General features: G+C 41.1%; 1 protein-coding gene across 5 annotated transcripts in view; it reads right to left on the bottom strand.

Annotated features, from left to right (window-relative positions):
- Window positions 1-13,483, bottom strand: part of plekhg2 (pleckstrin homology domain containing, family G (with RhoGef domain) member 2) — a 126,281-nt gene that overhangs the window by 65,608 nt on the left and 47,190 nt on the right. For all 5 annotated transcript variants that reach the window (XM_044353718.1, XM_044353719.1, XM_044353720.1 and 2 more), the window contains one exon: window positions 3,840-3,940. In XM_044353718.1, coding sequence (XP_044209653.1) covers window positions 3,840-3,940 — 101 coding nt within the window. The remainder of the gene's footprint in view (window positions 1-3,839; window positions 3,941-13,483) is intronic.

The following is a 13,483-nucleotide window of genomic DNA, read 5'->3' as shown; positions in this document are numbered from 1 at the left end:
TGCATTGTACTGGAAGAACATCAACTTTGAGGTTATTGCACTTAAACGACATCAATCTTTTGTGTTTTAGTGTGTTATGAAATTCCCTGTTGCTTATGAAGTCTATTATTTATGATAGCAGTGGCGTCATTGTTAGCTGGTGCTCATTTAGCAGTCATTGTTGCCTGACTGTTTAGCTTCCTGCAAAGCCTCAGAGACGCAAATCAGCTGACATCTAAAAGCATCTTAAAACCTTTTCTTCTGCTTTCTTTTCTTTGTGGGTTGGTCTTTCTTTCCCCTTTTCTTCTTCCTGTAAGACACTCTTGTCTTGAAATGTGTTGCATATCTCGTGTGCAGTTTGCTCGCTTGCTAAACTTCTGCATGAGTGAGTTTATTTAAATGTGAAGCAGCTTCACACTGCACATAAAAAAATAGGCTCATTTGAATGAGCTGCTGAATTTTAAAAAGATAAAAATCTTGTTCTTGTTTTGGTTCAAACCACACTTAAAGGACGGGTTCACAATTTATTCAAGTGTGTTAAACCAGCAGTCAGGTGTCTGTAATCATTCCTCCTGTTCATACTGGATATTAAAAGAATCCACAGTGTGTCCACACAGTCATTTAAAAGTCTGTGTGAAGCTTCTATTCAGCTTCAGCAGTCTGAGTTAGTCATATCAAGTGGATATCTGACACATTTACAGTCTTTTTAGCATCAAATTCCCTCTTTGTGTTTCCTCGGACAGTGTTTCCCTGTTGAGCTGCAGGTGGAAGTATAGTAACAAAAAGAGGAACTTTGGCACTAAAAAGACTGTAACGTTGAAAGATATCTAAACATAACACAAAAAGTAAGGAAATATGTGTTTGGTAGATTATTTCTAAGCTTTGTAACAATGGTTCTTGGCAATAAATCTTAAACTGTTGGAAAGCCTGTTTATTTCCCAAATCAGAGAAGATTTGGCAAATTTTTCATGGGCATAACCCGCATACTCAGCTCTGCTGCTCATCCCACGAATGCACGTTCCTTACAAATGTGTTAAAAGGTAAATAAACAGGCTTTCCAACAGTATAAGATTTATTGCCAAGAAGCATTGTTACAACAAAGAAATAATCTACCAAACACATATTTCCTTACTTTTTGTGCTATGTTTACTTGATTTGACTCATTTGGACGCTGAAGCTTCATATTAGCTTCAGATTAACTTCCATCACTTCCATTGTAAAGGTCATTATGAAGGGATCTTCTAATGGTCAGTATGAACAGGAGGAATGATTACAGCAACATGTTTCACTGTTCATTTGAGTTCCTGACTGCAGGTGAAATTACATAAACATGCATTTATTTGTGACAAATATGTGACAATTATTTCCTCAATTAATCATTTTGTTGATAAGACGTCAAAAAATAGAGCTAAACGCTCGTTCATATCTTCAAAAGTCTTGTTTTTGAGTCGTCCAAATCCAAAGATGTTCAGTTTTATTATCACGTCTGACAAAATAAAGGTCATTTTTGGGGACTTCCTGTTTCGAGATGAACAGTTTGACCATCAACTCAGCCTTTAAACACACACACATGTGAGCAATGACATGATCATCTGCTCTCCAGTCACTCTCTCTCTCTCTCTCTCTCTCTTTCTTTTTCACTAAACTGATGATGAGGAAGAATCTGGTCTGCAGTCTGTAAGTAAAAAAAAAAAAACAACCACAATGCACTGCAACAGAGAAGCCATGCAGGCTGTTTGGCTGCATGTGAACATACCAGGAGGGAACGCAGCTCGCTCGCTCAAACTAGCGTGACACAGAAACAGACACACATACTCTCTCTCTCTCTCTCTCTCTCTCTCTCTCTCTCTGGGCTGGAATATCACTCAGCATTCCTGCTCTGTAAAGCCTGAAGAATCTGGTTCGGTCATATGAGCTCAACAGCTGCCGTCTGCTGCACGCTTTCATCCCCCCCAAAAAAACCCCAACAGCGCACTTTTTTTTGTTATCGTGGAATCATCCCGGTGGGAATCAAACCCGCAGCCCCTGGCAGCAGCGTCGCTGCCTTGCTCGGTTTGTTTCTCTGCAGCAGCTGAATGTGTTTCCACTCTCGCTCGCTCGCTGCTTATCTCTTCGTCTGTCTCTCTTTTTTTCTGAGACTCCGAGAATGAAATGAAATGTGTTACCCCACAAGATATTTTCCAGACTCGAAACCCCCTCCGACCGGAAAAAAAAAAAAAAAAAACTGCTGCCTGATTTTCTTGTTTCAACAGCGGAGCAGTTTTTCATGATTAAATGAAAAAAAAAAAAAAAGTTAGCTCATGCTTTATGTCACAATAAATGCATTTCATGTTCACACCGAGCAGCATGATGAAATGCTTAAAAACCAGAGAGGAAGCGCCTGAGAGAAAGCATCACAAACGTCCACGAAGCCGCTCTGAAAACATCTGTTGCTCTGTCATTTAGCATCCGAGCTAAACTGGTGGGGGAGGGGGGGGGGAGGGGGTTAATCTGGACCTGATTGTTGCTGTCAAATGGAGCACAGGTTCAGCTAAACTGCAGCTAAACCGGATTAGCTTGAGATCCACAAGACACTGATGTTTCAGTGGAAACGCAACATCATAGTTTAAATAAAAAAGCCTGATTTTCATTTTTACATTTTGCTGTTTCACCCATAATTCATTACAGACACTTTTTATGACATTAATTTTGGCAAATATTCAGAAATAGTTGTGTGAAAATAAGGTTACCTTTCCTCTTTTCTCTCTCTATGTGTTTGTTTCTGTCAGTTAAAGACTCTAAACCCCCTTTTTTCTACTTTTAAGACTCTGACTTGCAGCGTATCTCCATGGAATCAGCCTCAGATGTTTATATATCAGCTCTGATGGGACCAGGCTATGATGATGATGATGCACTATGTTCTTCTTCTATGGATGTTTGCTGTTGTTTACAAATGTCCTTTGTTCACTTTGCTTTAGTAGTTTGTTTAAAAATGTCCTGTCTCATATTTGCCAGCAGCAAAAAATCAATAAGCTAAAACGTTTTTATCTGATATTACATCCTGTCAGAGACTGTTGATCTGCAGCAGACAAACACTAAACACAGATACCTTGTCGTGGCTGCGTTACATCGACTCACTTTTAAAGCTCTCTGCGGTTCGGCTCCGTTTTAATTTGTGATCTTTTAACATCTGATTCTGCACAGAGACGCTTTTATCTTCAAATATTTTATAATTCAGCTGTTTCTCAATTTGTTGTATGTTCAGTGTTATTCAGTAATATTTGATTCACACTCGTTGCTGCTTCTATAAAACCTGATCCTCACTCTGAAGATTAAACTTCTCTCTCGTCTGCAGCAGCTTTATGTTAAATATCAGAGTTCTGTTTAAGTGATTCCTGCAGGACACAGCAGGAAGTTGCAGGTGCAGTTTAAACTTCAGCTTCTTTAAGAGATTAATTTAAACCGTCCTAAACCTTAAACTGCAGCTAAGCTAACGACGGAGCAATAAGACCAAACGTCTAGTTATCTGTTGGAAGAGAGGTAGAGATATTCATGATTTGATTGTGTTTCTCCACAGGGGGTCACTGAAAAAAAAGAAGAACCTCTGCAGGCAGCCGTGTCTTGCTCGTGGACACATCGAGTAGAGGTGAACAAACAGAGAATCAGTCGCTTTTTTAGCCTTGAAGCTTCTCTCACATATGAATGAAATCTCAGACATTCAGCTGTTCGTCCAGCAGGACGCCGCCTCAGTGAAAGACAACAGATGTCGGTCTAGTTTAGTATCGAACTGAATGAAACTATTTGGACTGAAGGGTGAGACTGACACGATCGCTCATCTTGAAAACAAACCGACTACATCTTCAGGGATGGAGGTGACTCACCTGTTGAACTCATAGATGTCCTCTATGTTGCAGAACAGAGTGCTGACCTGCTCCGGTTTCAACGGCAGAGCGCCGCAGTCGATTATACAGCCGAGATAATCCTGCAGACACACAGGGAGAGAGAGAGAGAGAGAGACAGAGAGAGAGAGGCTGTCAGTCAAAATGTGAAAAAAAAGCTTCTTTATTGGTAGTTTAACTGTCTTGTTTGGTTTGTAACAACGTTCCTGGTGTCACCAAAACACCCAAAGTTCCTTCACAAAAATGTTTTTCCCCATTCAGTTATCGTTTAATGAAACCTTTACTGCACATGGCAACGCGTCATGGAAACTATTTTCTTTTACAGCAGCTCGTCCTACTGCGCTGCTGCACAGTGTTCGGTGATGATGGGACATTTTTTTTGGGGGCGTAAACCATCTGTTGAGGGCGTGTTGTGTTGTGTGGTGTGCATGTGATCAGCAGGAAGCTTGTTAAAGGGACATATTCTGTCATTTATGTACCAGTGTGATGTCAGATGTTAAACATGCTCTAAGTTCAAAAAAAGCCCAGGTTTCAGCCGACCTGAGAGCTTCGTCAGCAGCGATTCGTTAACTTCCTTCGCCGTGCGTAAACACACGTCTGTTGCTGAGGTTGTTCATGTTGCTCCAACATGTACGGATGGATTTGAGAAGTTGACATTTGTGAGTAAAGAAGGAGAAAAAGAAGTGAAATCCTGCTACTATAGTTTGTTTACGTAGCCTCCGGAGCCGGAGGAAGCTTCCTGAAAGCCGACCAATCAGAACAGAGCGGGCTCATCAGGAGGGCGGGGCTTAAAGAGACGGGACGGCCTGTTTCAGACAGAGGCTGAACTGAGGGGCTGCATAAAGGACCAGTAGAAGATAAATAAGGAGTTTTTAACTGGAAATCATGCAAAGATATTCCAGTAGAGCCCCAGAATATAAATATAGAGGCTGGAAATGTGCAGAATATGTTTGTAAATGGAGAGTTTATTATTCCAGTAATGTTTCGTGTCTTGTGACACTTCTGTCCACAAAATACTAACTTGTGCAAACGAGAAAATATCATCTTTTGGGATTCTAGTTTACGGTCTGTCATCGCTTTGCTCGATATTTATTTGTTGCATCTTCCTTTGGGCCTTTGTGAGGGACATTTTCATTAGACAGAAGTCTGACGAGATCTTTATAACTTGTTGAAATATGTTGAGAAAGTTACTGCAGGACAGTTAATCTGTCACAGAGAGTTTATTCCAAAAGCAGAAGACAAAAACAAGCAAAACATGAACTTTAGAAAATGATCAACAGAAATGTAAAGTTGTAAATCATCAGTTTAACAACAACAGCAGCCGATGACTTCTGTGACAAACTTCAGACGCAGCATCCGGCCTCGTCTATCAAACCTTTCAGTATATAAAGCAGACGGGCGCGAAACAGGAAGCCACCTGTGCTGAGGCTGGCATCAGACAGGAAGTCAAACAGGAAGCAACACAGACGAAAAACAGGAAGTAAATATGTAATGGAGAAACTGAAGCTGATTATCAGAGGAGTGTTGTGATCTTTATCTGAAGACGGAGGATGAAAGCTCGTCATGATGATGTCTGACAGGTGGTGCAGGAGAGAGAGAGAGGAGGCGGGGCTAAACAACGCACCTGTCTGACACCTGCTGATTAAAGCTCTGAACAAATAAACAGAGATGTGCGGATGTTTACAGTATGATGAGTTTCACTTGTGTTAACTTTCCCCTCGTTGGAGTAAATAATAATTTGACATTATCACAACTTAACTCGGCTACATTGTTTTTATAGAAAGAGTGAGGGAGACTGGGTTAATAGTTTTGTATTATTAAAAAGAAAATAATATTTTTGTTCTTCTAGCAGCTAACATCTAGCAACTAGCAGCTAACATCTAGCAGTTAACATCTAGCAGCTAGCCGCTCACAGCTAGCAGCTAACATCTAGCAGTTAACATCTAGCAACTAGCAGCTAACATCTAGCAGCTAGCAGCTCACAGCTAACATCTAGCAGTTAACAGCTAGCAGCTAACAGCTCATAGCTAACATCTAGCAGCTCAGAGCTAACATCTAGCAGCTCACAGCTAACATCTAGCAGCTAGCAGCTAACAGCTAACAGCTAACGTACCGTCATGGTGAATAAACACAAACGGTCAGCGGAGATTTAAGACATGAGCTGTTTTTAATGTGTGATGTGATCATGTCTCTATGTTTGAATCATGTATCTTCATCTTTAGTAAGAAATAAAAGCCGATGAGCTGCTGTTTTATATCTACATGTTTGGTTTCCTTGCTGTACTGGAACAACACATCCTCATAAATAAAAAAAAAAACAACAGTCTAAACGACCAGTAGTTTCATTGACACCATCCAGCGGCTGTAGTAATACACTCCACGCTTTTCCAAAACAACAGTTATACATCACTGTTAAAAAAAAATAATGATGTTTTATGATGTGACAACGCTGTGGTTAAAGTCTGGTTAGGTTCAGGCACAAAAAACTACTTGCTTATGGTTTGGGCACTTGGAAATGTGGCTTATACTTCCTTAAAGTTATGACAACTTTATACGACTCGTCATGGCAACGGTAAACACCACAACTCATGGTTTGGAAACAGGAAACGAACAGCGGTTCTCTTGCAGTGTAGTCCGCTGTCCGTCCACCTCTTTAACATCTTATCAAGTCACCTGATACTGACGTCATCTGAACTAATGACTACAGCCGCCAGATGATGTCAACGTAACTACAGGTTGTGTTTGCCAGCCTGAATTTAAGACCTCAATTGTCATTTTTCTTGTGAGGACAGGCTGTAAACGTACCAAACACTGACCCAAAACCGAGGATTTTGTGTTCATTAACATGCTGCAATGTGTAATTACATTCCAGCTGATGCCCTCTAGGAGGCGCTGCAGGTCCCTGCACACATAAGGACAGATGATCACTGCACTTTAAGCCTTTGTGTCATGTGTCTGATGTGATGCTGGTCGTTAATAAACGCGTGTGTGTGCGTATCAGTCAGTAAATCAATCCGTCAGTCAGTCAGTCATGTTGTAATGGAAACTTTACCAGACATCGTTCAGATGAGGTCATTTCCTGTAGCGACTGGTAATTATACAGCAGATTGCACTGGAGAGGAGTCAGGACAGAGACCACAGAAGAGAACTTTAGCTCACATTCACATCATCATCACACAAGTTTTATTAGTAACATACCACCAAAACACACACTGACAGATTTGAACCAAACAGAAGCCTCGACACTAAAAACACAGAGAAGCTGCCAAAGAAAAAACACAAAATTTTTGGCCAAACGGAAACAAAAATTTTTGGCAAAAAGAGACAAATATAAAGTGTGAGGAAGCAGCAGAGGCTGAGGTCAGCCGTGTTAGACCACATGACGTCCTTCTACACAGTCACCAAGAAGAAAATAATTAGATTTTTACTATAATCTAATACACTGCATCAAATTAAAGGATCTGGTCCCGTCAGTTCTGCTGCTGCAGCGGCTGCTGGAAGTGAAGACTTTTCTTTAATCATTTGGTTTTTTAGCTGTCGACTGATTGCATTAATTAAAGCCGCTCGTAAGTTATTTAAATGACTCAGAAGCTTTGATAGAAGCTGCTGATTTAATGTTTGTCGTGTTGAATCAAAGAAATATGTTGTTTAAAGAGTTGTTGTTGTTGTTTCTGTAATATCAGGATCAGACCGCAGGATAGTTTTTTGGTCTTTTAAGGCTCTGATTGGCTCAGTTTTGTTTGTCTGTGACTAAAGGTTAAAGGTCACATCGCTCTTTTCCCTACTGGGGGGTTAGTTTAGCTCCGCCCACTATGAGACGGCTTTCTGATTGGTCGGAAAAAGATGTTTTATCATCGAGCCATCAAACCGAACTGAACTGTGTTTACCATCATCATAAAGTCATAAAGTGTTTCTGGAGAAAAACACACACACACACACACACACACACACACACACACACACACACACACACACACTGTTTTTTTTTTCCTTGGGTACAAAAACAAGCACTGTGTGTGTGTGTGTGTGTGTGTGTGTGTGTGTGTGTGTGTGTGTGTGTGTGTGTGTATGTGTGTGTCTATAATGAGGCATATAATGAGAGGCCTTGGCCACATTCATCACCTTTTAAAGGCAACAGGAAACACACACACACACACACACACACACTCAGAGACATTAGAGAGAGAGAGAGTAACAGAGTGAAGAGAGAGAGAGATGAGTGAAAAATGATAGCGCTCAACAGGAAGATGAGAAGAAGACAGGAGGAATGAGGAAGAGAGACGGAGAGATGTACGAGGAAAAGTTTAGTGAAAACAAACAACATGAAGAAAGAAGAGAGAAGCTGGAAAGAATTTAAAAAACGAGAGATCGGAGGACTGAGAGAAAGAAAGAGAGAGAGAGAGAGAGAATGAAGGAGTTTGGTGTCTTTGTTTGAAAGTGGGTCAGAGATTTAGTCAGATTCAATAATTCAAATCCTCAGTGAGGAGATGATGGCTAATAACCAACAAGTTTTGCAAACTACAAAATATGTTGTTTGACTTCCAGGACGACTCACATGAGTATTTGTAGTGTGTTTGGACAAATATGTATTTTTTGCTACAGCAGAAGTGTTAACATTCATTTAGTGATTCATGAAGTGAAGCTGTGAGGTTTTTATGATGCTGTGAAATCACAGAAAATACTCAAAAACTGAATCTGAATGAAACAGAATCATTTGTGCCGCTTCTCTTTGGCTTTATTATTCTTTTCTTCACAATTTGAACTGCCGGGCTGCGACGTGATTCATTTGGGCCAATAACATTCGGAAAGTCTGAAAGAGTCGCTTCATGAAATTATTTTATCCCCATTAAAGTGGACGAGGAGCTGACAGGAAGTTAGTCGGCTCGGCCAGCTGGCGGAGGACTCTACTGAGCATGCTCACTGGGCCCAAAAACACAGAGGTGTCTGTGTTCAGACAAAACACAAAGCGGATTTTAGACGTGCAGGATTACATACTAAGTCAACGCAAAGACATGAATAGATGTGAATTCGTCCAGAGCGGCGTGAATAGACATGAATACACGTCTGCGTGAGCTTTATGAATCTGCTGCTTCATAAAGGTACAGAGACAAGAGGAGGAGAAGAAGAGAGACTGGAGGGAAATAATAGAAAGAACAAGAGTTCAGTCAGAAACTGAACTGAACACAAATAGAAACTTTCCCACAGTCACAGTCGCTGCGTCCGCTGCTAGCAGCTAACATCTAGCAGTAAACATCTAGTAGCTAGCAGCTAACATCTAGCAGTTAACATCTAGCAGCTAGCCGCTCACAGCTAGCAGCTAACATCTAGCAGTTAACATCTAACAACTAGCAGCTAACATCTAGCAGTTAACATCTAGCAGCTAGCCGCTCACAGCTAGAAGCTAACATCTAGCAGTTAACATCTAGCAACTAGCAGCTAACATCTAGCAGCTAGCAGCTAACATCTAGCAGCTCACAGCTAACAGCTAACATCTCACAGCTAGCAGCTAACAGCTAACATCTAGCAGCTAGCAGCTCACAGCTAATATCTAGCAGCTAGCAGCTCACAGCTAACAGCTCACAGCTAACAGCTATCGTACCGTCATGGTGAATAAACACAAACGGTCAGCGGAGATTTAAGACATGAGCTGTTTTTAATGTGTGATGTGATCATGTCTCTATGTTTGAATCATGTATCTCCATCTTTAGGTGAGCCAAAGACGAATTCCCACAATAAAGATCTATTTTATCTATTCAAATACACGTGAATGAGGCGTTCTGTCTGTTCAAACATGGCCGACTCTCTTCTGCACTGAGCAACTTTCATAGTAATAACTGGGGAACCGCCTCTGAACACAGTATCCATTTCTCATTAAGGATGCCTCCAACTGTTTGGACCTTTCTGTCTCTTTACTCCTAATTTTCAACAGTAAATATGTTCTGAGAGAAACATATTTGCGCCGCCATCCTCCTCTAACCTTAACCTCGTGCTTTTAGTCGCCTCGACAACGACTACTGTAGAAAAAGAAACGGACTAATTTCATGTAACATATTTTCTAATGCAAATTAATTTAGTTTTAATGACTTTTATGAGACAGGGTTGATTTGTGATGGTTGTACTTCATCTAATTATGGTCTAAATATTTCTGTGAATGTAAACTGTGTTTTACTCCTCCTCCTCCTCCTCCTCTTCGTCTTTCCCTTCTCGTTCCCCAAATCCTCTCAGCGACCTGAAATTCACCTCTTCCCTTTTTCTCTCCTTCACATTCCTCTTTTGTCGTCTTGTCTTTCACTCTCCATCACTTGTTTCTTTCTTTCTCTTCCTGTTTCCTCCTCCTCCTCTTCCTCCTCCTCCTCTTCTCTTCCCACTTCTATTCCTTTTTGCTCCTTCTCTCTCTCTCTCTGTGTTTTTGTCTCTGTTTTTCTACTTCCCCCCTTTTCTTGTTCCCCCCAAATCTCCCTTCGATCCCAGCGTTGATCCCCACCTCCTCTCTCTTGCTTTCTCCCCCCCACCCCCTCCCTCCCTCCTCCTCTTCATCTGTCGCTCCCCCATCTTTCAGTTTCTCCTCCTCCCCTACAGTTTCCTGTCCCACTTGGCTGCAGGTCAACAGCAGGATCCCTGCTTGCTGCACTCAGAGTCTCATGTTCATTCCACAACTGATTTTTCTCTCTTTAAAAAAAAAAACGACACGAAAATCTCCGAATCAGATAAAAATTATTCCACTTAATCAGGACTTTGTCTGATTGTTTTTTTTCCCCCCGGTTTCTTGAAACGAGGCAAACGGACGAGGAGAAAACGAGCTTTAACTGATAAAATATGTAAATGAGTTGAACCAGGTGCGGTGATCTCAGCAGAGATTCACTTTTATGAGAAACTTTTCTTAAAAAAGTTTGTAGAAAAATGAGTTTCTAAGAGAGGACAGAGAGGAGAGGAGCTGTTTTCACTCTCCCTCGCTCCGTCTTTTCCACTTTCTGTGCGTCTGGGTTGTTATTGTTCTCAAACACACACACACACACACACACACACACACACACACACACACACACACACACACACACGCAGGCCTATTATGGTAGTTGGTTCAGATTCCCAGCGAGCGTGACATCATGTAGCCTCAATCAAAACCAGACTTCAGCAAAACCTCAAATACAGAGAGCAGCAGGAATGAAGGCTTACATTACAGGACGACACACACACACACACACACACATACACACACACACACACACACACACACACACACACCTATCATCTATCAGTCCTCCTCTCCGTCAGGATTTCTGGGATTGTTGCTTCGATTCTTCAGTTCACAGCGTTCACAGACTGAAGTCGCTGCGTTTATTTTTGGGTTTTTTTGTGAGTGTCGTTCTGATAGACGCCGTTTTCCCACAATGCAACACTGAAATGCTCACAGCTGAGTTTGAAACAAACAAACAAACATCTAATGAATCATTGTAAATACTTGTTTTTCAAGCTCTTTTTGCATTTTGAAGCCGCAGTTTGACGTCTACTGACAAGAGCTGCGACTAACAATCAATTAATCTGATATAAAATATATCATATTTTCTTTATTAATCAAGTCAAACCCAGTGAATACAGGTCATGTGACCACACAGTTTACACAACATTTAGCCACAAACTCTACTTTTAGTGCACAAAGACAAAACAGGTTCATTGGTTGAATGTGAGACACTTTCCAAGTATAAAATCACGAGATAAACTACAGCTGCACGGCTAACTTATAGACTACGTTCTGTTTCCCACATTATAAGAAACTTATGTAAATGGTTGGTGTAGATAATAAACACATTGATTGATTGATTAAAGTAAAACTGATGAGGCTTTTAGGAGCCAGCTGCCGTTACTACGAGCAACCACGACGCATTCAACTGAAAGCCACCAGATAACACGGTCACTAGTTAAACCGAAACAGGTGTTTCGGTTTAACTAGTGACCGTGTTATCTGGTGGCTTTCAGTTGAACGTGTCGTGGTTGTCATGGTGACAGGTGGCAGCTGTTGAAAACATGAACAGCAGCACATGTAGGTGTCCTCCATAAATTTGGGTGCAGATCCGCCCATAAAAACCAAAACTTTCCTCTGATGGTTAAAAGTCACCAACTAATGACTTACTTTGCTTATTTTTGCTTTATTTAAGGACACAAGAACACAAGAACACTCTCCAGATATTTTTCAAATGCTTCAAATTAAAATAAAACTGTTTCAGTAGAAAGTAGAATTTCTAGAATCTCAATTAATCTTCATTATCTTCATTAACTGTTCATTAATCTTCATTTGGAGAAGTTACTAAAACAATTTCACCCTATTGGCAGGTTCTTCTTTACTCGTTCTAATAGGGCTATTATTTGGACTTTATAATAAACAACGAGGCTAATGAAGACAAATACTCACAGATGTTAGTGAATGAACCATGTTTGGATATAATCTGAATAGGAAATGTAAAATTACTCAACGTTTAACGGCTTTTTTTAAAAAACAAAAAGAATCTACAAATAACCCGCTAATAAACTCCTCCAGTGACATCAGTCGTTTCTGAAAGTGACCTCTGAGCGAGAGAGAGAGAGAGAGAGACAGAGAGAGAGAGAGAGAGAGAGAGAGAGAGAGAGAGAGAGAGAGAGAGAGAGAGAGAGAGAGAGAGAGAGAGAGAGAGAGAGAGAGAGAGAGAGAGAGAGAGAGAGAGAGAGAGAGACAGAGAGAGAGAGAGAGAGAGAGAGAGACAGAGAGAGAGAGAGACAGAGGGAGAGAGAGAGAGAGAGAGAGAGAGAGACAGAGAGAGAGACAGAGAGAGAGAGAGAGAGAGAGTCCGGAGGGATTAACCGACAAAAGAAGAAAGATGTGATGATGAGAGAAAGAGAAAGTCCTCTGCAGAAGGTCAGAGAGAAGAAACTGACAGACAGCTGATAAACCTGCTGACAGCCGAGTGTGTGTGTGTGTGTGTGTGTGTGAGTCACTGTGTGTGTGTGTGTGTGTGTGTGTGTGGTTAGAATCGTGGCAGAGGATGAAAGCAGCTGTAAATTCTCTCTTTTACTTCAAAAGGATGTTTCACACTCCAATCAGACAGATGGAGGCGCACACACACACACACACACACACACACACACACACACTAACACACACACACACACTCACACACACACACACACACACACACACACACACACTAACACACACACTGACTCACACACACACACACACACACACACAGAGAGAGCGTGGCTGACTGGCTGGCTGCTTGTACACCTGGACCAATGATGGATGAAACACACATTTGAAAACACAATCAAACAACTGAACTCCCCTTTTTAAAAAAAAAAAAGTTCATATTTTACTCAATGAAGAACTTTAAACTTGCTTCCAAAAGCGTGAAATATTTGTAATAGTTTGGGAAGTTGAGTAAAAGCCAAACTTAGAAGTATAAAGCATCTTCTGAGAGAGTATCTCTGCTGCAGTGACAGCTCTGTTATTGCCAACAATCTGCAGAGCCAAACAAACAATAATCAGTTTTCCATCCAAATATGGTGCACATTTTTGAAAATGTGCATGAACGTGTGTTTCCGTTCACTACTGTTGTTGAGAGCATTACAGTAAATCTTACAGACGTGATGAGC

This window comes from Thunnus albacares, chromosome 6 (genome assembly GCF_914725855.1).
Source record: "Thunnus albacares chromosome 6, fThuAlb1.1, whole genome shotgun sequence".
In the NCBI taxonomy this organism is placed as follows: Eukaryota; Metazoa; Chordata; class Actinopteri; order Scombriformes; family Scombridae; genus Thunnus; species Thunnus albacares.
Note: the sequence above shows the minus strand (reverse complement) of the source record. Positions and strands in the feature narration are given on the sequence as shown.